A 23,676-nucleotide genomic window follows, 5' to 3' on the forward strand; every position below is an offset into this window, starting at 1 on the left:
ATTTTATTCAAAATTCATAAAATAATTATGAATAAAAAATAATAAAAAAATTAATAAAATTGCACTGACGATGACTATTGTCTTATTGTTTAGAACACCTCTTCATGCGTGTTTTGGTGTGACTGTTGTTTCCCATTTCTAAGCCTTATAATGGCTACCTTGACTTTCTTTGTTCCTACTGTGATCCTCCTGTTGACAAAGGCCAAGAACAGACTCCAAAGGCAATCCAAAGCCTAGAATCAAGACTAGACATTGAAAGCTCTCTCGTGAATGCCCTACAGAAGCCACTGAACACAAATGATTAATCATAAATACCAGCAAAGCCAACTGTCCAAACATTGGCCCCTGAAATAATAAGACCATGTCTAAAAAGTACATTCATTTCAACATGTTGAGACCAAAATATACAAAATATGCTTTCATAAAATCTGAGAATTTGCCATTTTAAGTGCTTGTGCAATTTTGATCGCAAATCTAAAATTGTGTTGTACAAAGAGAAAAATATATATATATTTGTCCCAAAACTTATGGAGCTCACCGTAAATGTGTACGTACTCCAGGATATTTATTTGCCAACATGCAAGTATGTACTAGTGGATGCATTTTCAGCAAACTTCAGGAAGATAGGCATGTGTGCTCCATACAGTGGAAGAGCAGTGGATGTTTTCAGCCCAATATATCCACATAAGAAAACTTACCCGTCAAAGTCACTTTTAACATCTGCAACTACTGCCGGGGAGAACTGTGAAGACTCAATGAGATCTTTTATCACTCGGTTTCTTGAGAAAGGACTGATTGTGTCATTGTGTCAATGTGGGAAAAAACGTTTCATGACTAAAATGTATTATTATTAATAAATAAATAAAGTACAACAAGGTACTAAGAATAATAAGCCAGGTACAAAGGTATAGAACAAGAATAAATGTCGTCATTTACATAAAGATTCCGCCAGAAAAACGCTCACTCAAAGGTTTAGTTTTAAACAGCTCTCAGCTTTTTATTTCAGCCACTGCCATTATTGTCATTTTCATGTGCTCTCGTGGTTGCTCAGCTGGTCACAGCACTGGAGGAGGAGCTGACCACCTTGCCATCCACCACCTCTTCCACAATGGTAATCACCTTTGTTTTGGTGGATGAGGTTGAGGTTGAGGTTGAGGAGGAGCCAGACACCTGCATAGAGCCCCTGAAGAAAATAAATTCATTTTTCTTAGTGAAATTATATTCATGAACAAACATTGTCAATAAGTAAAAACAAAAAGGTTTTGCCTGCCTTTTCACACAATGCGAAGCTTCAGTTTATATGAATGTATACTTTCAAATAATCATTTTATTTCTACGACCACCCCAACACTAAAAGTAACACTTCAAATGTCAACAACTTTCACTGTGTTAGGATGCCCAAACCCCACTGGCAATTAGGGAGAGTAAGATATTTCTCCTCTGTTTTTGCTGCATATTTTCACACCACAGACTACAGCTAAACTCACATCGAGTGGAGTTTGACTTTGTGTAAGTTTGCGCTGGTTATACATGTTAATGATGTTAGCAAGCAACCATTAGGGGGTACTGACAGCTAACGTTACATTAGCTAGCTGGACCATATCGTATGAATAAAACAATTTCAAATTATTGACTTTGTTAAATGACACGGAAAACACTGCCTCCTCTTCATATTCCTCAACGGCAGTAAATAATATGAAGCCGCTATCCACTTGGAAGTAAGTTGTCTGCTGTGGTGACGTCACACAGACACTAATGCTGTCCGTCAAACAAGCCCTCCACGCAAGAAAAAAATGTTGACTTCAAAAAATAAAAAATAAAAAATTGTAAGCGCATGACAAAAAACTTTTTTGTTTCAACCCACCGATTCACATTGCCCAATGGATCTAGTCATGGCCAGTCATCCCTGGAATGGTCTGGTTTTGGTTTTACACTACACTGTGGTGCTTTAACTGAATTAATCTAAAAGGCGCAAGTTGCGGAAGGCTTTGTTTGCCGAATAAACCTGGCAAAATAAATAAACCTTAAATAAACCCTTTAATAAACCCTCAAGACCTAACGATGATCCTTCTCAGTGGAAGGAAAACTCAACTGAAGGAGCCACACAGCGGCGCAAAACAGTGTGTTTGATTAAAATGGACAGGCTTACCCCTCTCCATCCAGGAGTCTTCTATACTCTGCTATCTCCATCTCTAGACGGGTCTTTATGTCCAGCAACATCTGGTACTCTTGACTCTGACGCTCCATGTCACAGCGTAGCTGCGTCAACTGTTCCTCCAGGCTGGTGACCTGCATCTGGAGGCTATTCAGCATCATGGAGTAACGATTCTCTGTGTCCATTAATGTCTGCTCCAGGGATGTTTTCTGATAGATGCAGAGAGGAACATAGGCGAGTGGGGAAGATATTGGGTTAATATAAGAAGAGAGTCAAGAGACTCTACTGGTCAATGTCAAAGCTGCTTTTCAGGGCATCGTAATGTCTTACCATGCTTAGCTGAGACTGCAGCTCAATTTCAAGTCCTTGCAGCGTGCGCCTGAGGTCTGAGATTTCAGTTTTGGAGGTCTGCACAGTCTCTATGCTGGATGCAACTTCCTGTTTTAGTGGTGCGGCCTGTTGAAAAAAAAGAATTCAAATTGGAACAGAGGGAACACAAAGACATATAGAAGATTGGAATACAGATGACAACCAGATGTTTTAACCCCTCCGAAATTACCTTTTGTTCAAACCAACTCTCCAATTCCTTTTTGCTCTTAGCTGCAGCCAATTCATATTGTTCGCGCATGTCTTCCAGGACTTTGTTGAGATCCTCTTGCGGTGCTGCGTCCACTTCTACATGGACCTGGCCGCTCATCTGGGCCCTCATGGCCAGAAGTTCCTGAGCAAACAAACACAAATTAATTAGTCAACAAACACGGTATTATGAGAAGTATAACAATGTCATGGCAAGATTACTAAGGACTACATTGTGTCCTAGGGTACAAGATCATTTACTGATTTCATCAAGAATTAAGAATGATCCTATTTTCAAATCATGATCCCTGCTGCAGCAAAAGGGGCAGTGTTTAATGGACGCACCTCCTCATGGTTCTTCTTGAGGAAGATTAGCTCCTCCTTCAGACCTTCAATCTGCATCTCCAGGTCAGATCTTGCCATAGTCAACTCGTCCAAAACCCTCCTCAGTCCCGCAATATCAGCTTCCACTGACATCCGCATGGCCAGCTCATTCTCATACCTACATCAAAGAAGGGTTGTTATGAATTTGTCTTTTCTTTTTTAAATACACAGAACATTTCCCACCCCATGGCCAAGGCTTACTTTTCTGTGTTGTAAATATATTCTGCTTGTTAATCATTTGTGAACTCAATAACTGGCCACATACGATAATAATAAATACATTTCACTACAGGTAACTTTCATTGTGAGACTCACTTGACTCTGAAGTCATCGGCAGCCAGCTTTGCATTGTCAATGCTGAGATAGATACTTCCATTGACACTGGTGGCATCCTGGATCTGAAAAAGGTTGAAACGCTCAGAACAAAACCACTTGGCTTTGTAACACCCCTGCGGGTCTCTTGTGTGAAATACAGTGTCAGATACAGAGGAGCAGAGAACAGAATTATTATTATTGTTCCTCAGGTGTGCCTGAGAAAGCCTTTATAGAATCGTTCAGAGTATCGATACTCTGCTAATATTCAATCAGGCATAGGTAAATACTGAAAGGAACACTCCGTTTAACTGCTGTGCCCTGCCACTTTGTTTTTACAGTGGTTCCCCGAAATAGCCCTCCAAGGCATCCTGGTGGTACGGACAGATGAAAGGATGAGCTTCAATGACGAGTGACCATTATGTTCATGGTAGGAAACAAAATGTACACACAAAAATATTTTTTAAGTAGTCTGATGCAAACATCTAAACAGCCACACCTTGTTGGAACAAACATAATTTATGGAAACTGTAACAAATAAACTTGTTACATAATAAAGGCTAACCTTGATATTTTAGCATCTACAGTTCTTTAATTCATATAGCATAAGGAAAATTAAGACTTACCTTTCCCTGCAGCTCCCTGATGGTGGCCTCGTACCCACTGTAGTCACGTGCAGACGGGGAGGTCTTGCTCTCTAAGAACTGGCGGATCTTCAGCTCCAGATCAGCATTGGCCTTCTCAAGGGCGCGCACTTTCTCCAGGTAGGAAGCCAGACGGTCATTCAGGTTCTGCATGGTGGCCTTCTCGTTGGCAGAGATTGGCAGATCTACAGCATCGCCCAGGTTGAAGCCCCCGCCTCCAGCACCACCACCACTACCAAAGGCAAAGCCGCCACCACTACCACCACCTGAAGAGAAGGACATCTGGGAGCTGGACATTCGTACTCCACCTCCACCTCCAGACCTCCCCGATCCATACCCCATTCCACTAGACACGCTCACGGCTCTTCTGCCGCCTACACTGCCGCCTGTAGAAAACATGCTTCAGTTAAATGGTTGCCTGGATAACGACTGACAGCTCTACCTGGAGAGAAGTGACTGGGGCGAAAGACCCAGTTTGAGTCTTTTTATACTGGTTAAGAGGGAGGGGAGAAGAGGGAGGAATGCAGGATAGGGGAGGGATTCACAAAAAAACACCTCCCTCAAGAGGGTCTGCTTTTGGCAAGGGAAATTTACTGCCACACCCATTAAATGCAGAGCTTTAAGACAAAAATATATAGCAGAAACTCCCTTCACGAAGGAGACTGTCAGTCTCAAACAATCGGTGCTTAAAATATTAAATTCCCCAGAAATTATATAAAGTAAAGAAAAAATCCCTCTTGAGAATTTCTTCACCATTTTGCTAATCAGATCAATAACCTCTGAATAACGAGCCCGGGTCCTTAACCGTTACACAACAGTGTAAGTTCATTGGCTGTCTTCACACAAGTCACATACATTTTACTGCAAAATGCATTGTGAATTTCAGACAATTCAGGCTTAACTGTCACAAAAGAAAAATGATTATATCCCTTTTAAACATTACTGACGTGTCATCTCATGTTCCACTGTGTCAAGCCTAGCGATCAGGTTGTTTTTTTTGGCTGCCTTCCTGCAAGTTTTCATGTGACTGCCATTAGTAAGACGCACGTACTAAGAGTGCAAGATATTTGATCAGTGCATTCAGACAAGTTGTGGCTTTTTGTTTGCTTCTTATACAGTATGTCAAGGCCTCTGTTGTTAACTCAAAGTAAAATGGCATTTACTTTTACAAATGAAAGGGTGTCAAATAGGGATAACAGATATCACTGTAAGAACCAAGGACACCAACAAAATTTGTGCCAAACTTTTTTTTTAAGTTAGTAAAAAATATTAAATGCACTACTGAAAATTATTGATAAAATCTACTAAAAAGTGTCCATTACCCAATCAACTGTACAAATGGGAGTGTCTCCTCTTAGAATCTAGGTGTGTGCCAAAGCGAGTTTCAGAGTGAAAGGGGAGTTGGGAGACTAGCCCATAATTAAGGACAGCAGAAGGGCTCAAAGCATTCTGACTGACTGAGGATGAATGGATCATGTAAGAGAGTAAGGGGGGGGGGGAGGGTGTGGGTATGGTGTTTGAGGTGGTCTGGAGAAGACGTGAGGGAATGGGAGTCCAGGGAACTGGCAGTTTGTTGAGATGAGAAGGGGAATTCAGAGAAATTGCAAGGCTTAGAAATGAGTTCCACTGCCCCAACAGATCTGTGGAAGAAAGAAGAGCCAGTGGAAGGGAGTGCTGTGTTCTCTGGGGCGATACAGGTTCACCGAGGGCAGGGAGCTGGAGGAGATTATGCAAAGAGATAAATCAACCTTTGGGTGACAGACGTGTTGTCAGCAGGGATCACCAAAGGATAGGTTTGAGATTGTGCAAGACCTTTCTCTAAATCTGTCACTCCCTGTTTTTTTCTTGGCATTAATATCCATACATTTTGACGGTAATTACTTGGTGAGACTTGCATGGTATGTGTTTGGAGGGCTGGTCTATCGACAACGACCTCTAGCCTCAGGGAAAAAAAATAATATTATGGGCCAGCACCTGCCACAAGAGTGGCTCTCAGATAGTCCTGTAGAACAGTATCGTGCCTCCTACCCGTACTCTATGATTTGTGAACACGCTTTCACATTATGTTTGTGTATATACAGTACCGTGCAAAAGTTGTATTTTGAAATGTGAATTTGGATGTTTTTCTGATTTCGGGTGGCACGGATGGTGCAGTGGGTAGCACTACCGCCTCACAGCAAGGAGGTCCTGGGTTTGAATCCCCGTTGGCCGGGGCCTCGCTGTGTGGAGTTTGCATGTTCTCCCCGTGTTTGCGTGGGTTTCCTCCCACAGTCCAAAGACATAGATTAGGCTGATTGGAAAGTCTAAATTGCCCATAGGTATGAGTGTGTGAGTGAATGGTGTGTGTGCCCTGCGATGGACTGGCGACCTGTCCAGGGTGTATTCCTGCCTTTTGCCCAATGTATACTGGGATAGGCTCCAGCCCCCCTGTGACCCTGTTCTGGATAAGCGGGTTAGGATCATGAATGAATGAATGAATGAATTTTTCTGATTTCTGTTTTCCAACACACATAGATCGTATCACAGCTGATAAAATACCCATGCGTGGTACAAAGGTATAGAACAAGAATAAATGTCGTCATTTGCATAAAGATTCCGCCAGAAAAACGCTCACTCAAAGGTTTAGTTTTAAACAGCTCTCAGCTTTTTATTTCAGCAACTGCCATTCTTGTCATTTTCATGAGCTCTCGTGGTTGCTCAGCTTGAACTGCTCGTCACAGCACTGGAGGAGGAGGAGCTGACCACCTTGCCATCCACCACCTCTTCCACAATGGTAATCACCTTTGTTTTGGTGGATGAGCTTGAGGTTGAGGAGGAGCCAGACACCTGCATAGAGCACCTGAAGAAAATAAATTCATTTTTCTTAGTGAAATTATATTCATGAACAAACATTGTCAATTAGTAAAAACAAAAAAGTTTTGCCTGCCTTTTCACACAATGCGGAGCTTCAGTTTATTTGAATGTATACTTTCAAATAATCATTTCATTTCTACAACCACCCCAACACTAAAAGTAACATTCACCTTCAAATGTCTACAACTTTCACCGTGTTCAGATGTACAAACCCCACTGGCAATTTGGGAGAGTAAGATATTTCTCCTCTGTTTTTGCTGCATATTTTCACACCGCAGACTACAGCTAAACTCACATCGAGTGGAGTTTGACTTTGAGTAAGACGCTAGCCAGCTAGCTAGTTTGCGCTGATTATACATGTTAATGATGTTAACTAGCAACCGTAAGGGGGTACTGACAGCTAACGTTATAGTAGCTAGCTGGACCATATCGTATGAATAAAACAATTTCAAATTATTGACTTGATCAAGTGTAAAAAAACAAAAAAAAAAACAAAAAAAACTTTGTTAGCACATGACAAAAACCTTTCAGTTTCAACCCACCGTTTCACATTGCCGAATGGATCTAATGGCCAGTCATCCCTGGAATGGTCTGGTTTTGGTTTTACACTACACTGTGGTGCTTTAACTGAATTAATCTAAAAGGCGCAAGTTGCGGAAGGCTTTGTTTGCCGAATAAACCTGGCAAAATAAATAAACCTTAAATAAACCCTTTAACAAACCCTCAAGACCTGACGATGACCGCTTTCCTTCTCAGTGGAAGGAAAACTCAACTGAAGGAGCCACACAGCGGCACAAAACAGTGTGTTTGATTAAAATGGACAGGCTTACCCCTCTCCATCCAGGAGTCTTCTATACTCTGCTATCTCCATCTCTAGACGGGTCTTTATGTCCAGCAACATCTGGTACTCTTGACTCTGACGCTCCATGTCACAGCGTAGCTGCGTCAACTGTTCCTCCAGGCTGGTGACCTGCATCTGGAGGCTATTCAGCATCATGGAGTAACGATTCTCTGTGTCCATTAATGTCTGCTCCAGGGATGTTTTCTGATAGATGCAGAGAGGAACATAGGCGAGTGGGGAAGATATTGGGTTAATATAAGAAGAGAGTCAAGAGACTCTACTGGTCAATGTCAAAGCTGCTTTTCAGGGCATCGTAATGTCTTACCATGCTTAGCTGAGACTGCAGCTCAATTTCAAGTCCTTGCAGTGTGCGCCTGAGGTCTGAGATTTCAGTTTTGGAGGTCTGCACAGTCTCTATGCTGGATGCAACTTCCTGTTTTAGTGGTGCGGCCTGTTGAAAAAAAAAAGAATTCAAATTGGAACAGAGGGAACACAAAGACATATAGAAGATTGGAATACAGATGACAACCAGATGTTTTAACCCCTCCGAAATTACCTTTTGTTCAAACCAACTCTCCAATTCCTTTTTGCTCTTAGCTGCAGCCAATTCATATTGTTCGCGCATGTCGTCCAGGACTTTGTTGAGATCCTCTTGCGGTGCTGCGTCCACTTCTACATGGACCTGGCCGCTCATCTGGGCCCTCATGGCCAGAAGTTCCTGAGCAAACAAACACAAATTAATTAGTCAACAAACACGGTATTATGAGAAGTATAACAATGTCATGGCAAGATTACTAAGGACTACATTGTGTCCTAGGGTACAAGATCATTTACTGATTTCATCAAGAATTAAGAATGATCTTATTTTCAAATCATGATCCCTGCTGCAGCAAAAGGGGCAGTGTTTAACAAACGCACCTCCTCATGGTTCTTCTTGAGGAAGATTAGCTCCTCCTTCAGACCTTCAATCTGCATCTCCAGGTCAGATCTTGCCATAGTCAACTCGTCCAAAACCCTCCTCAGTCCCGCAATATCAGCTTCCACTGACATCCGCATGGCCAGCTCATTCTCATACCTACATCAAAGAAGGGTTGTTATGAATTTGTCTTTTCTTTTTTAAATACACAGAACATTTCCCACCCCATGGCTAAGGCTTACTTTTCTGTGTTGTAAATATATTCTGCTTGTTAATCATTTGTGAACTCAATAACTGGCCACATACGATAATAATAAATACATTTCACTACAGGTAACTTTCATTGTGAGACTCACTTGACTCTGAAGTCATCGGCAGCCAGCTTTGCATTGTCAATGCTGAGATAGATACTTCCATTGACACTGGTGGCATCCTGGATCTGAAAAAGGTTGAAACGCTCAGAACAAAACCACTTGGCTTTGTAACACCCCTGCGGGTCTCTTGTGTGAAATACAGTGTCAGATACAGAGGAGCAGAGAACAGAATTATTATTATTGTTCCTCAGGTGTGCCTGAGAAAGCCTTTATAGAATCGTTCAGAGTATCGATACTCTGCTAATATTCAATCAGGCATAGGTAAATACTGAAAGGAACACTCCGTTTAACCGCTGTGCCCTGCCACTTTGTTTTTACAGTGGTTCCCCGAAATAGCCCTCCAAGGCATCCTGGTGGTACGGACAGATGAAAGGCTGAGCTTCAATGACGAGTGACCATTATTTTCATGGTAGGAAACAAAATGTACACACAAAAATATTTTTTAAGTAGTCTGATGCAAACATCTAAACAGCCACACCTTGTTGGAACAAACATAATTTTAAACTTTTAAACTTGTTACATAATAAAGGCTAACCTTGATATTTTAGAATCTACAGTTCTTTAATTCATATAGCATAAGGAAAATTAAGATTTACCTTTCCCTGCAGCTCCCTGATGGTGGCCTCGTACCCACTGTAGTCACGTGCAGACGGGGAGGTCTTGCTCTCTAAGAACTGGCGGATCTTCAGCTCCAGATCAGCATTGGCCTTCTCAAGGGCGCGCACTTTCTCCAGGTAGGAAGCCAGACGGTCATTCAGGTTCTGCATGGTGGCCTTCTCGTTGGCAGAGATGGGCAGATCTGCATCGCCCATGTTGAAGCCTCCACCACCACTACCAAAGCCAAAGCCGCCACCACCACCACCACCACCACCTGAAGAGAAGGACATCTGGGAGCTGGACATTCGTACTCCACCTCCACCTCCAGACCTCCCCGATCCATACCCCATTCCACTAGACACGCTCACGGCTCTTCTGCCGCCTACTCTGCCGCCTGTAGAAAACATGCTTCAGTTAAATGGTTGCCTGGATAACGACTGACAGCTCTACCTGGAGAGAAGTGACTGGGGCGAAAGACCCAGTTTGAGTCTTTTTATACTGGTTAAGAGGGAGGGGAGAAGAGGGAGGAATGCAGGATAGGGGAGGGATTCACAAAAAAACACCTCCCTCAAGAGGGTCTGCTTTTGGCAAGGGAAATTTACTGCCACACCCATTAAATGCAGAGCTTTAAGACAAAAATATATAGCAGAAACTCCCTTCACGAAGGAGACTGTCAGTCTCAAACAATCGGTGCTTAAAATATTAAATTCCCCAGAAATTATATAAAGTAAAGAAAAAATCCCTCTTGAGAATTTCTTCACCATTTTGCTAATCAGATCAATAACCTCTGAATAACGAGCCCGGGTCCTTCACCTTTACGCAACAGTGTAAGTTCATTGGCTGTCTTCACACAAGTCACATACATTTTACTGCAAAATGCATTGTGAATTTCAGACAATTCAGGCTTAACTGTCACAAAAGAAAAATGATTATATCCCTTTTAAACATTACTGACGTGTCATCTCATGTTCCACTGTGTCAAGCCTAGCGATCAGGTTGTTTTTTTTGGCTGCCTTCCTGCAAGTTTTCATGTGACTGCCATTAGTAAGACGCACGTACTAAGAGTGCAAGATATTTGATCAGTGCATTCAGACAAGTTGTGGCTTTTTGTTTGCTTCTTATACAGTATGTCAAGGCCTCTGTTGTTAACTCAAAGTAAAATGGCATTTACTTTTACAAATGAAAGGGTGTCAAATAGGGATAACAGATATCACTGTAAGAACCAAGGACACCAACAAAATTTGTGCCAAACTTTTTTTTTAAGTTAGTAAAAAATATTAAATGCACTACTGAAAATTATTGATAAAATCTACTAAAAAGTGTCCATTACCCAATCAACTGTACAAATGGGAGTGTCTCCTCTTAGAATCTAGGTGTGTGCCAAAGCGAGTTTCAGAGTGAAAGGGGAGTTGGGAGACTAACCCATAATTAAGGACAGCAGAAGGGCTCAAAGCATTCTGACTGACTGAGGATGAATGGATCATGTAAGAGAGTAAGGGGGGGGGGGGAGGGTGTGGGTATGGTGTTTGAGGTGGTCTGGAGAAGACGTGAGGGAATGGGAGTCCAGGGAACTGGCAGTTTGTTGAGATGAGAAGGGGAATTCAGAGAAATTGCAAGGCTTAGAAATGAGTTCCACTGCCCCAACAGATCTGTGGAAGAAAGAAGAGCCAGTGGAAGGGAGTGCTGTGTTCTCTGGGGCGATACAGGTTCACCGAGGGCAGGGAGCTGGAGGAGATTATGCAAAGAGATAAATCAACCTTTGGGTGACAGACGTGTTGTCAGCAGGGATCACCAAAGGATAGGTTTGAGATTGTGCAAGACCTTTCTCTAAATCTGTCACTCCCTGTTTTTTTCTTGGCATTAATATCCATACATTTTGACGGTAATTACTTGGTGAGACTTGCATGGTATGTGTTTGGAGGGCTGGTCTATCGACAACGACCTCTAGCCTCAGGGAAAAAAAATAATATTATGGGCCAGCACCTGCCACAAGAGTGGCTCTCAGATAGTCCTGTAGAACAGTATCGTGCCTCCTACCCGTACTCTATGATTTGTGAACACGCTTTCACATTATGTTTGTGTATATACAGTACCGTGCAAAAGTTGTATTTTGAAATGTGAATTTGGATGTTTTTCTGATTTTGGGTGGCACGGATGGTGCAGTGGGTAGCACTACCGCCTCACAGCAAGGAGGTCCTGGGTTTGAATCCCCGTTGGCCGGGGGCCTCGCTGTGTGGAGTTTGCATGTTCTCCCCGTGTTTGCGTGGGTTTCCTCCCACAGTCCAAAGACATAGATTAGGCTGATTGGAAAGTCTAAATTGCCCATAGGTATGAGTGTGTGAGTGAATGGTGTGTGTGCCCTGCGATGGACTGGCGACCTGTCCAGGGTGTATTCCTGCCTTTTGCCCAATGTATACTGGGATAGGCTCCAGCCCCCCTGTGACCCTGTTCTGGATAAGCGGGTTAGGATCATGAATGAATGAATGAATAAATTTTTCTGATTTCTGTTTTCCAACACACATAGATCGTATCACAGCTGATAAAATACCCATGCGTGGTACAAAGGTATAGAACAAGAATAAATGTCGTCATTTGCATAAAGATTCCGCCAGAAAAACGCTCACTCAAAGGTTTAGTTTTAAACAGCTCTCAGCTTTTTATTTCAGCAACTGCCATTCTTGTCATTTTCATGAGCTCTCGTGGTTGCTCAGCTTGAACTGCTCGTCACAGCACTGGAGGAGGAGGAGCTGACCACCTTGCCATCCACCACCTCTTCCACAATGGTAATCACCTTTGTTTTGGTGGATGAGCTTGAGGTTGAGGAGGAGCCAGACACCTGCATAGAGCACCTGAAGAAAATAAATTCATTTTTCTTAGTGAAATTATATTCATGAACAAACATTGTCAATTAGTAAAAACAAAAAAGTTTTGCCTGCCTTTTCACACAATGCGGAGCTTCAGTTTATTTGAATGTATACTTTCAAATAATCATTTCATTTCTACGACCACCCCAACACTAAAAGTAACATTCAACTTCAAATGTCTACAACTTTCACCGTGTTCAGATGTACAAACCCCACTGGCAATTTGGGAGAGTAAGATATTTCTCCTCTGTTTTTGCTGCATATTTTCACACCGCAGACTACAGCTAAACTCACATCGAGTGGAGTTTGACTTTGAGTAAGACGCTAGCCAGCTAGCTAGTTTGCGCTGGTTATACATGTTAATGATGTTAACAAGCAACCGTAAGGGGGTACTGACAGCTAACGTTATAGTAGCTAGCTGGACCATATCGTATGAATAAAACAATTTCAAATTATTGACTTGATCAAGTGTAAAAAAAAAAAAAAACTAAAACAAAAAAAACATTGTAAGCACATGACAAAAACCTTTCAGTTTCAACCCACCGTTTCACATTGCCCAATGGATCTAATGGCCAGTCATCCCTGGAATGGTCTGGTTTTGGTTTTACACTACACTGTGGTGCTTTAACTGAATTAATCTAAAAGGCGCAAGTTGCGGAAGGCTTTGTTTGCCGAATAAACCTGGCAAAATAAATAAACCTTAAATAAACCCTTTAACAAACCCTCAAGACCTGACGATGACTGCTTTCCTTCTCAGTGGAGCCTGAACTGAAGGAGCCACACAGCGGCACAAAACAGTGTGTTTGATTAAAATGGAGGCTTACCCCTCTCCATCCAGGAGTCTTCTATACTCTGCTATCTCCATCTCTAGACGGGTCTTTATGTCCAGCAACATCTGGTACTCTTGACTCTGACGCTCCATGTCACAGCGTAGCTGCGTCAACTGTTTCTCCTGGCTGGTGACCTGCATCTGGAGGCTACTCAGCTGCATGGAGTAACGATTCTCTGTGTCCATTAATGTCTGCTCCAGGGATGTTTTCTGATAGATGCAGAGAGGAACATAGGCGAGTGGGGAAGATATTGGGTTAATATAAGAAGAGAGTCAAGAGACTACTGGTCAATGTCAAAGCTGCTTTTCAGGGCATCGTAATGTCTTACCATGCTTAGCTGAGACTGCAGCTCAATTTCAAGTCCTTGCAGTGTGCGCCTGAGGTCTGTCATTTCAGTTTTGGAGGTCTGCACAGTCTCTATGCTGGATGCAACTTCCTGTTTTAGTGGTGCGGCCTGTTGGAAAAAAAAATTCAAATTAGAACAGAGGGAACACAAAGACATATGGAAGATTGGAATACAGATGACAACCAGATGTTTTAACCCCTCCGAAATTACCTTTTGTTCAAACCAACTCTCCAATTCCTTTTTGTTCTTTGCCGCAGCCATTTCATATTGTTCGCGCATGTCTTCCAGGACTTTGGTGAGATCCTCTTGCGCTGGTGCGTCCACTTCCACATGGACCTGGCCGCTCATCTGGGCCCTCATGGCCAGAAGTTCCTGAGCAAACAAACACAAATTCATTAGTCAGCACACATGGTATTATGAGAAGTATAACAATGTCATGGCAAGATTACTAAGGATTACATTATGTCCTAGGGTACAAGACCATTTACTGATTTCATCAAGAATTAAGAATGATCTTATTTGCGTTGCATTTCACTGCATTTTCAAATGACTTATTTGACATGCATGATATAAAATCATGATCCCTGCTGCAGCAAAAGGGGCAGTGTTTAATGGACGCACCTCCTCATGGTTCTTCTTGAGGAAGATTAGCTCCTCCTTCAGACCTTCAATCTGCATCTCCAGGTCAGATCTTGCCATAGTCAACTCGTCCAAAACCCTCCTCAGTCCCGCAATATCAGCTTCCACTGACATCCGCATGGCCAACTCGTTCTCATACCTACATCAAAGAAGGGTTGTTATGAATTTGTCTTTTCCTTTTTTAAATACACAGAACATTTCCCACCCCATGGCCAAGGCTTACTTTTCTATGTTGTAAATATATTCTGCTTGTTAATCATTTGTGAACCCAATAACTGGCCACATGAGATAATAATAAATACATTTCACTACAGGTAACTTTCATTGTGAGACTCACTTGACTCTGAAGTCATCGGCAGCCAGCTTTGCATTGTCAATGCTGAGATAGATACCTCCATTGACACGGGTGGCATCCTGGATCTGAAAAAGGTTGAAACGCTCAGGCACAAAACCACTTGGCTTTGTAACACCCCTGCGGGTCTCTTGTGTGAAATACAGTGTCAGATACAGAGGAGCAGAGAACAGAATTATTATTATTGTTCTTCAGGTGCATTTATGGTGTGCCTGAGAAAGCCTTTATAGAATTGTTCAGTGTCGATACTCTGTTAATATTTAATCAGGCATAGGTAAATACTGAAAGGAACACTCTGTTTAACTGCTGTGCCCTGCCACTTTGTTTTTACAGTGGTTCCTCGAAATAGCCCTCCAATGCATCCTGGTGGTACGGACAGATGAAAGGATGAGCTTCAATGATGAGTGACCATTATTTTCATGATACAAAATGTACACACAAAAATATTTTTTAAGTAGTCTGATGCAAACATCTAAACAGCCACACCTTGTGGGAACAAACATAATTTATGGAAACTGTAACAAATAAACTTGTTACATAATAAAGGCTAACCTTGATATTTTAGCATCTACAGTTCTTTAATTCATATAGCATAAGGAAAATTAAGACTTACCTTTCCCTGCAGCTCCCTGATGGTGGCCTCGTACCCACTGTAGTCACGTGCAGACGGGGAGGTCTTGCTCTCTAAGAACTGGCGGATCTTCAGCTCCAGATCAGCATTGGCCTTCTCAAGGGCGCGCACTTTCTCCAGGTAGGAAGCCAGACGATCATTCAGGTTCTGCATGGTGGCCTTCTCGTTGGCAGAGATGGGCAGATCTGCATCGCCCATGTTGAAGCCTCCACCCCCACCACTACCAAAGCCAAAGCCGCCACCACCACCACCACCACCACCACCTGAAGAGAAGGACATCTGGGAGCTGGACATTCGTACTGAACCTCCGGACCTCCCCGATCCATACCCTGTTCCACCAGACAAGCTCATGGCTCTTCTGCCGCCTACACTGCCGCCTCCAGAATACATGATGCTTCAGTTAAGTGGGTGCCTGGATAATGACTGACAGCTCTACCTGGAGAGAAGTGACTGGGGCGAAAGACCCAGTTTGAGTCTTTTTATACAGCTGGTTAGAGGGAGGGGAGGAGAGGGAGGAATGTAGGATAGGGGAGGGATTCACAAAAACACACCTCCCTCAAGAGGGTCTGCTTTTGGAAAGGGAAATTTACTGCCACACCCATTAAATGCAGAGCTTTAAGACAAAAATATGTAGCAGAAACTCCCTTCACGAAGGAGACTGTCAGTCTCAAACAATCTGTGCTTAAAATATTAAATTCCCCAGAAATTATATAAAGAAAGTAAAGAAAAAATCCCTCCCACCATTTTGCTAATCAGATCAATAACTTCTGAATAACGAGCCCGGGTCCTTCACCTTCACGCAACAGTGTAAGTTCATTGGCTGTCTTCACACAAGTCACATACATTTTACTGCAAAATGCATTGTGAATTTCAGACAATTCAGGCTTAACTGTCACAAAAGAAAAATGATTATATCCCTTTTAAACATTACTGACGTGTCATCTCATGTTCCACTGTGTCAAGCCTAGCGATCAGGTTGTTTTTTTTGGCTGCCTTCCTGCAAGTTTTCATGTGACTGCCATTAGTAAGACGCACGTACTAAGAGTGCAAGATATTTGATCAGTGCATTCAGACAAGTTGTGGCTTTTTGTTTGCTTCTTATACAGTATGTCAAGGCCTCTGTTGTTAACTCAAAGTAAAATGGCATTTACTTTTACAAGTGAAAGGGTGTCAAATCGGGATAACAGATATCAGTGTAAGGACCAAGGACACCAACAAAATTTGTGCCAAACTTTTTTTTTAAGTTAGTAAAAAATATTAAATGCACTACTGAAAATTATTGATAAAATCTACTAAAAAGTGTCCATTGCCCAATCAACTGTACAAATGGGAGTGTCTCCTCTTAGAATCTAGGTGTGTGCCAAGGCGAGTTTCAGAGTGAAAGGGGAGTTGGGAGACTAGCCCATAATTAAGGACAGCAGAAGGGCTCAAAGCGTTCTGACTGACTGAGGATGAATGGATCATGTAAGAGAGTAAGGGGGGGGGGTGTGGGTATGGTGTTTGAGGTGGTCTGGAGAAGAGGTGAGGGAATGGGAGTCCAGGGAACAGGCAGTTTGTATTCAGAGAAATTGCAAGGCTTATAAATGAGTTCCACTGCCCCAACAGATATGTGGAAGAAAGAAGAGTCAGTGGAAGGGAGTGCTGTGTTCTCTGGGGCGATACAGGTTCACCGAGGGCAGGGAGCTGGAGAAGATTATGCAAATAGATAAATCAACCTTTGGGTGACAGACGTGTTGTCAGCAGGGATCACCAAAGGATAGGTTTGAGATTGTGCAAGACCTTTCTCTAAATCTGTCACTCCCTGTTTTTTTCTTGGCATTAATATCCATACATTTTGACGGTAATTACATGGTGAGACTTGCATGGTATGTGTTTGGAGGGCTGGTCTATAGACAACGACCTCTAGCCTCAGGGAAAAAAAAGAATATTTTGGGCCAGCACCTGCCACAAGAGTGGCTCTCAGATAGTCCTGTAGAACAATATCGTGGCTCCTACCCGTACTCTAGGATTTGTGAACACGCTTTCACATTATGTTTGTGTATATACAGTACTGTGCAAAAGTTGTATTTTGAAATGTAAATTTGGATGTTTTTCTGATTTCGGGCGGCACGGATGGTGCAGTGAGTAGCACTACCACCTCACAGCAAGGAGGTCCTGGGTTTGAATCCCCGTTGGCCGGGGCCTCGCTGTGTGGAGTTTGCATGTTCTCCCCGTGTTTGTGTGGGTTTCCTCCGGGTACTCCAGTTTCCTTCCACAGTCCAACGACATGCAGGTTAGGCTGATTGGAAAGTCTGAATTGCCCATAGGTATGAGTGTGTGAGTGAATGGTGTGTGTGCCCAGTGATGAACTGGCGACCTGTCCAGGGTTTATTCCTGCCTTTTGCCCAATGTATACTGGGACAGGCTCCAGCCCCCCTGCGACTCTGTTCAGGATAAGCGGGTTAGGATCATGAATGAATCAATCAATCAATTTTTCTGATTTCTGTATTCCAACACACATAGATCGTATTACAGCTGATAAAATACCCATGCGTGGTTGCGCACATTCTTATAAACCCTCCAAACTCTAAGATGTCAAAATAAAGGTCCAGTCGACATTACAGGCATTTCATACACTCTGTGAGCACTTTATTAAGTATTTATTTGACTTATTTTTTAGACATTTGTCTTGTGCTGTTGAAGCCTATCTACTTAGAGGTTTTACGCATTGTGTGTTCAGAGATGCTCTTCTGCATACCATTGTTGTAATGTGTCATTATTTGTGTTACTGTCACCTTCCTGTGAGCTTTGACCAGTCCGGCCCTTCTCCAGTGACCTCTCTCATTTTTGTTCTCGCAGAACCGCTACTCAGTGGATTTTCACTTTGTTCACTTTGAAACTTCTGTGCCTCTCTCTTCTCTCCTCCCTAATCAACACTTCCCTTTCTTCTGCCACTATGCCCTCTTCCCTCAAGAGGGCCAGAGTCTCTCCTCTTCTCAAAAAACCTACTATTGACCCCTGTGCTACGAACAACTCCCGAACTGTCTCTCTTCTTCCCTTCCTATCTAAAACTCTGGAACGTGCGGTCTGCTCCCAACTGTCAACTTATCTCCTCTAGAACAAGCTTCATGATCCCAACCAGTCTGGCTTTAAGAGTGGCCACTCCATGTCTCTTGGTTCTGTTATCTCTTCCCAGGCTTCTCTTACCACTCTTATGCCAATGACACTCACCTCTTTCTTTCCTAATACGCAGGTCACCGTAAAGATCTCTGCCTGCCAGGCTGATATCTCTGTGTGGATGACTTCCCACCATCTGAAGCTTAACCTTGTTACTATTGAGCTTCTCCACATCCCTGCTAAATCCTCTCTCCGACAATCGACCTCTCACTGATCATCGAGGACTTTGTAGTGTCCTCCTCCCATACGGCCAAGAATCTTGAGGTGACTCTTCATAACCACCTCCACTCTCGATCCATATATCCTCCACTGCCAGAGCCTGCGGGTTCTTCCTCTATAATATCCGCCTTATCCATCATATCCTGACGGAGAAAGCCACCCAGCTCCTAGTCCAGGCGCTCGTCATCTCCCATCTGGATTACTGTAACTCCCTCCTGGCTGGTCTCTCAGCTTGTACCATCAAGCCCCTCCAGCTGGTCCAGAATACCGGTCCACTAGCTGCCTATTGCACCCCCAGCCCCTTTTTATATCCCTCCGGTCTAACCCGAACCCATTTTATTCAAAATTCATAAAATAATTATGAATAAAAATAAAAGAATTATTAAAATTGCACTGACGATGACTATTGTCTTATTGTTTAGAACACCTCTTCATTGGTGTGACTGTTGTTTCCCATTTCTAAGCCTTATAATGGCTACCTTGACTCTTTGTTCCAACTGTGATCCTCCTGTTGACAAAGGCCAAGAACAGACTCCAAAGGCAATCCAAAGCCTAGAATCAAGACTAGACATTGAAAGCTCTCTCGTGAATGCCCTACAGAAGCCACTGAACACAAATGATTAATCATAAATACCAGCAAAGCCAACTGTCCAAACATTGGCCCCTGAAATAATAAGACCAAAATATGCTTTCATAAAATCTGAGAATTTGCCCTTTTAAGTGCTTGTGCAATTTTGATCGCAAATCTAAAATTGTGTTGTACAAAAAGAAAAAAAATATATATATATTTGTCCCAAAACTTATGGAGCTCACCGTAAATGTGTACATACTCCAGGACATTTATTTGCCAACATGCAAGTATGTACTAGTGGATGCATTTTCAGCAAACTTCAGGAAGATAGGCATGTGTGCTCCATACAGTGGAAGAGCAGTGGATGTTTTCAGCCCAATATATCCACATAAGAAAACATACCCATCAAAGTCACTTTTAACATCTGCCGGGGAGAACTGTGAAGACTCAATGAGATCTTTTATCACTCGGTTTCTTGAGAAAGTACTAATTGTGTCACTGTGGGAAAAAAATCTGTCATGCGAAAAAATCGATGATGATTAATAAATGAATAAAGTACAACAAAAAAGGTATAGAACAAGAATAAGTGTGTGGTCATTTGCATAAAGATTCCGCCAGAAAAACGTTCACTCAAAGGTTTAGTTTTAAACAGCTCTCAGCTTTTTATTTCAGCAACTGCCATTCTTGTCATTTTCATGAGCTCTCGTGGTTGCTCAGCTTGAACTGCTCGTCTCAGCACTGGTGGAGGAGGAGCTGACCACCTTGCCATCCACCACCTCTTCCACAATGGTAATCACCTTTGTTTTGGTGGATGAGGTTGAGGTCCTCCTAGACACCTGGTTAATGCCCCTGAAGAAAATATTGTTATTTTCATGAACAAACATTGTCAATTAGTAAAAACAAACAAATTTTGCCTGCCTTTTCACACAATGCGGAGCTTCAGTTTATATGAATGTATACTTTCAAATAATCATTTCATTGCTACGACCACCCCAACACTAAAAGTAGGACACGGTTTTGCATTTGACCTACCCACCCTGTTCACCCTGTTTCTAGTTCAAAAACCTAATATTGTACCAGATTCAGTTGTGAGGGTATGTTGAGGAGACCAAATCCCATTATCACTGAAGAATCTACACCATGTGCTGTCAGTGATTCACATGACCTCACAGGACCTCTTCATGGTAAAACAGTATTTTTTTTTTTTTTTTAAAGGACTGTGTTCATGTGCACAAACCCCACTGCCAATTTGGGAGAGTAAACCGTTCTCCTCCGAAACACATGGTGTCACCAGCCGCATCTTTTCACACCGCTGACGACAGCTAAGTTCACATCGAGTGGAGTTCAAGTAAGAGTCATCCTGCACCGTTAACATGTAGTCTGCAGGCATCTGACTGATTGGCGGGGTGATGGCAATGAGACATGGACCCCTAAAAGACTGAGCCCTCGCCTACCCTTGGCAAGGCAATTGCCGCTGCACATTTCCCAAGGGATCTACTGGCCAGTCATCCCTGGCATGGGCTGGTTTTGGTTTTGCACTACAGTGTGGTGCCTAAACTGAAAGAATCTAAAAGGCACAAGTTGAGGAAGGCTTTGTTTGCCAAAAAGCGTCCGTGTCTTTCATAAACCCTCAAGACCTGAGGATGACTGCTTTCCTTCTCAGTGGAGCCCTGAACTGAAGGAGCCACACAGTGGCGCAAAACAATGTGTTTGATTAAAATGGACAGGCTTACCCCTCTCCATCCAGGAGTCTTCTATACTCTGCTATCTCCATCTCTAGACGGGTCTTTATGTCCAGCAACGTCTGGTACTCGCAACTCTGACGCTCCATGTCACAGCGTAGCTGCGTCAACTGTTCCTCCAGGCTGGTGACCTGCATCTGGTGGCTACACAGCATCCCGGAGTAGCGACTCTCTGTCTCCATTAATGTCTGCTCCAGGGATGCTTTCTGATGGATGCAGAGAGGAACATGTGGGGAAGACATTGGGTTAATATAAGAAGAGAGCCAAGAGACTCCACTGGTCAATGTCAAAGCTGCTTTTCAGGGCATCGTAATGTCTTACCATGCTTAGCTGAGACTGCAGCTCAATTTCAAGTGATTGCAGCATGCGTTTGAGGTCTGACATTTCAGTTTTGGAGGTCTGCACAGTCTCTATGCTGGATGCAACTTCCTGTTTTAGTGGTGCGGCCTGTTCAAAAAAAAGAATTCAAATTGGAACAGAGGGAACACAAAGATATATGGAAGATTGGAATACAGATGACAACCAGATGTTTTAACCCCTCCAAAATTACCTTTTGTTCAAACCAACTCTCCAAGTCCTTTTTGTTCTTTGCTGCAGCCATTTCATATTGTTCGCGCATGTTGTCCAGGATTGCGCTGAGATCCTCTTGCGGTGCTGCGTCCACTTCAACATGGACCTGGCCGCTCATCTGGGCCCTCATGGCCAGAAGTTCCTGAGCAAACAAACACAAATTCATTAGTCAGCACACACGGTATTATGAGAAGTATAACAATGTCTTGGCAAGATTACTAAGGACATTACATTATGATTTACTGATTTCATCAAGAATTAAAAATGATCCTATTTTCGTTGCATTTCACTGCATTTTTAAAATGACTTATTTGACATGCATGATATAAAATCATGATCCCTGCTGCAGCAAAGGGGGCAGTGTTTAATGGACGCACCTCCTCATGGTTCTTCTTGAGGAAGATTAGCTCCTCCTTCAGACCTTCAATCTGCATCTCCAGGTCAGATCTTGCCATAGTCAACTCGTCCAGGACCCTCCTCAGTCCCGCAATATCAGCTTCCACTGACATCCGCATGGCCAGCTCATTCTCAAACCTACATCAAACAAGGGTTGTTGAATGAATTTGTCTTTTCTTTTTCTTTCCCTTTTTTCTCCCAATTTGGTAGCCAATTGTACCCTGTCTAAATCAATTGGAGCTGGTATTAGATACACCGCCCACACCCCGTCCCTCGGCGGCCCTACGAGAGCGACACGCCGTCTCGCCACATGCTGGTAACCGTGATTCCGAGGCGCCTGAGGTGCTTTTTGTGCGGCGATCTACTAACCCTGCCAAGTCACTCCCCCTGGAGCAGCGAGCCAATTATGCTGCTCCACGTGAGCCGGCCAAACTTGGCTTTTTGGCAGAACCGAGAATCGAACCCCGGTCCCCGGTGTGCAACTGCAGCGAACTGCAACTTTCCCACCCCATGGCCAAGGCTTACTTTTCTGTGTTGTAAATATATTCTGCTTGCTAATCATAACTTAACTCAATAACTGGCCACATACGATAATAATAAATACATTTCACTACAGGTAACTTTCATTGTGAGACTCACTTGACTCTGAAGTCATCGGCAGCCAGCTTTGCATTGTCAATGCTGAGATAGATACCTCCATTGACACGGGTGGCATCCTGGATCTGAAAAAGGTTGAAACGCTCAGGCACAAAACCACTTGGCTTTGTAACACCCCTGCGGTTCTCTTGTGTGAAATACAGTGTCAGATACAGAGGAGCAGAGAACAGAATTATTATTATTGTTCCTCAGGCACATTTACGGTGTGCCTGAGAAAGCCTTTATAGAATTGTTCAGAGTGTCGACATTCTGCTAATATTCAATCAGGCGTAGGTTATATGAGAGAATGAATACTGCAAGGAACACTGTTTAACTGCTGTGCCCTGCCACTTTGTTTTTACAGTGGTTCCCCTAAATAGCCCTCCAAGGCATCCTGGTGGTACGGACAGATGAAAGGATGGGCTTCAATGACGAGTGACCATTATTTTCATGGTATAAAACAAAATGTACACACAAAAATATTTTTTAAGTAGTCTGATGCAAACATCAGGGAACAAACAGTAATTTATGGAAACTAACAAATAAACTTGTTACATAAAAAGGCTAACCTCTATATTTTAGAATCTTTAATTCACATAGCATAAGGATAATTAAGATTTACCTTTCCCTGCAGCTCCCTGATGGTGGCCTCGTACCCACTGTAGTCACGTGCAGACGGGGAGGTCTTGCTCTCTAAGAACTGGCGGATCTTCAGCTCCAGATCAGCATTGGCCTTCTCAAGGGCGCGCACTTTCTCCAGGTAGGAAGCCAGACGGTCATTCAGGTTCTGCATGGTGGCCTTCTCGTTGGCAGAGATGGGCAGATCTGCATCGCCCATGTTGAAGCCACCACCACCACCACCATAGCCAAAGCCGCCACCACCACCACCACCTCCACCACTAGCAAAGCCAAAGCTGCTACCACCACCACCTGAAGCGTAGGACATCTGGGATCTGGATGAACCCCCTATTCCACTATACAAGCTCATGGCTTTTCTGCCGCTTTGAAATGCCATAATGCTTCGGTTAAATGGCTGCTTGGATCACGTCTGACTGCTGTACCTGGAGAAGTG

At 43.2% G+C, this 23,676-nt stretch overlaps 4 protein-coding genes across 4 annotated transcripts; all 4 read right to left on the reverse strand.

Annotated features, from left to right (window-relative positions):
- Window positions 1-971: 971 nt before the first annotated feature.
- On the reverse strand, window positions 972-4,518 carry LOC133119002 (keratin, type I cytoskeletal 13-like). Its single transcript, XM_061229351.1, has 7 exons — window positions 4,054-4,518; window positions 3,431-3,513; window positions 3,077-3,233; window positions 2,715-2,876; window positions 2,486-2,611; window positions 2,150-2,364; window positions 972-1,183 (listed from the first exon to the last, which is right to left on the reverse strand). The coding sequence occupies exons 1-7, from the start codon at window positions 4,468-4,470 to the stop codon at window positions 1,048-1,050; spliced, it is 1,296 nt and encodes a 431-aa protein (XP_061085335.1). The 5' UTR covers window positions 4,471-4,518; the 3' UTR covers window positions 972-1,047.
- A 2,174-nt stretch (window positions 4,519-6,692) lies between these two features.
- LOC133118945 (keratin, type I cytoskeletal 13-like) lies at window positions 6,693-10,112 on the reverse strand. Its single transcript, XM_061229256.1, has 7 exons — window positions 9,652-10,112; window positions 9,038-9,120; window positions 8,684-8,840; window positions 8,322-8,483; window positions 8,091-8,216; window positions 7,755-7,969; window positions 6,693-6,910 (listed from the first exon to the last, which is right to left on the reverse strand). The coding sequence occupies exons 1-7, from the start codon at window positions 10,057-10,059 to the stop codon at window positions 6,769-6,771; spliced, it is 1,293 nt and encodes a 430-aa protein (XP_061085240.1). The 5' UTR covers window positions 10,060-10,112; the 3' UTR covers window positions 6,693-6,768.
- A 2,171-nt stretch (window positions 10,113-12,283) lies between these two features.
- LOC133118892 (keratin, type I cytoskeletal 13-like) lies at window positions 12,284-15,773 on the reverse strand. Its single transcript, XM_061229165.1, has 7 exons — window positions 15,297-15,773; window positions 14,669-14,751; window positions 14,314-14,470; window positions 13,903-14,064; window positions 13,675-13,800; window positions 13,341-13,555; window positions 12,284-12,501 (listed from the first exon to the last, which is right to left on the reverse strand). The coding sequence occupies exons 1-7, from the start codon at window positions 15,702-15,704 to the stop codon at window positions 12,360-12,362; spliced, it is 1,293 nt and encodes a 430-aa protein (XP_061085149.1). The 5' UTR covers window positions 15,705-15,773; the 3' UTR covers window positions 12,284-12,359.
- A 4,124-nt stretch (window positions 15,774-19,897) lies between these two features.
- Window positions 19,898-23,663, reverse strand: LOC133118910 (keratin, type I cytoskeletal 13-like). Its single transcript, XM_061229200.1, has 7 exons — window positions 23,227-23,663; window positions 22,608-22,690; window positions 21,950-22,106; window positions 21,553-21,714; window positions 21,324-21,449; window positions 20,994-21,208; window positions 19,898-20,109 (listed from the first exon to the last, which is right to left on the reverse strand). Exons 1-7 carry the CDS (start codon window positions 23,617-23,619, stop codon window positions 19,974-19,976), a joined length of 1,272 nt encoding a protein of 423 aa, XP_061085184.1. The 5' UTR covers window positions 23,620-23,663; the 3' UTR covers window positions 19,898-19,973.
- Between the last annotated feature and the right edge of the window lie 13 nt (window positions 23,664-23,676).

This window comes from Conger conger, chromosome 19 (assembly GCF_963514075.1).
Source record: "Conger conger chromosome 19, fConCon1.1, whole genome shotgun sequence".
In the NCBI taxonomy this organism is placed as follows: Eukaryota; Metazoa; Chordata; class Actinopteri; order Anguilliformes; family Congridae; genus Conger; species Conger conger.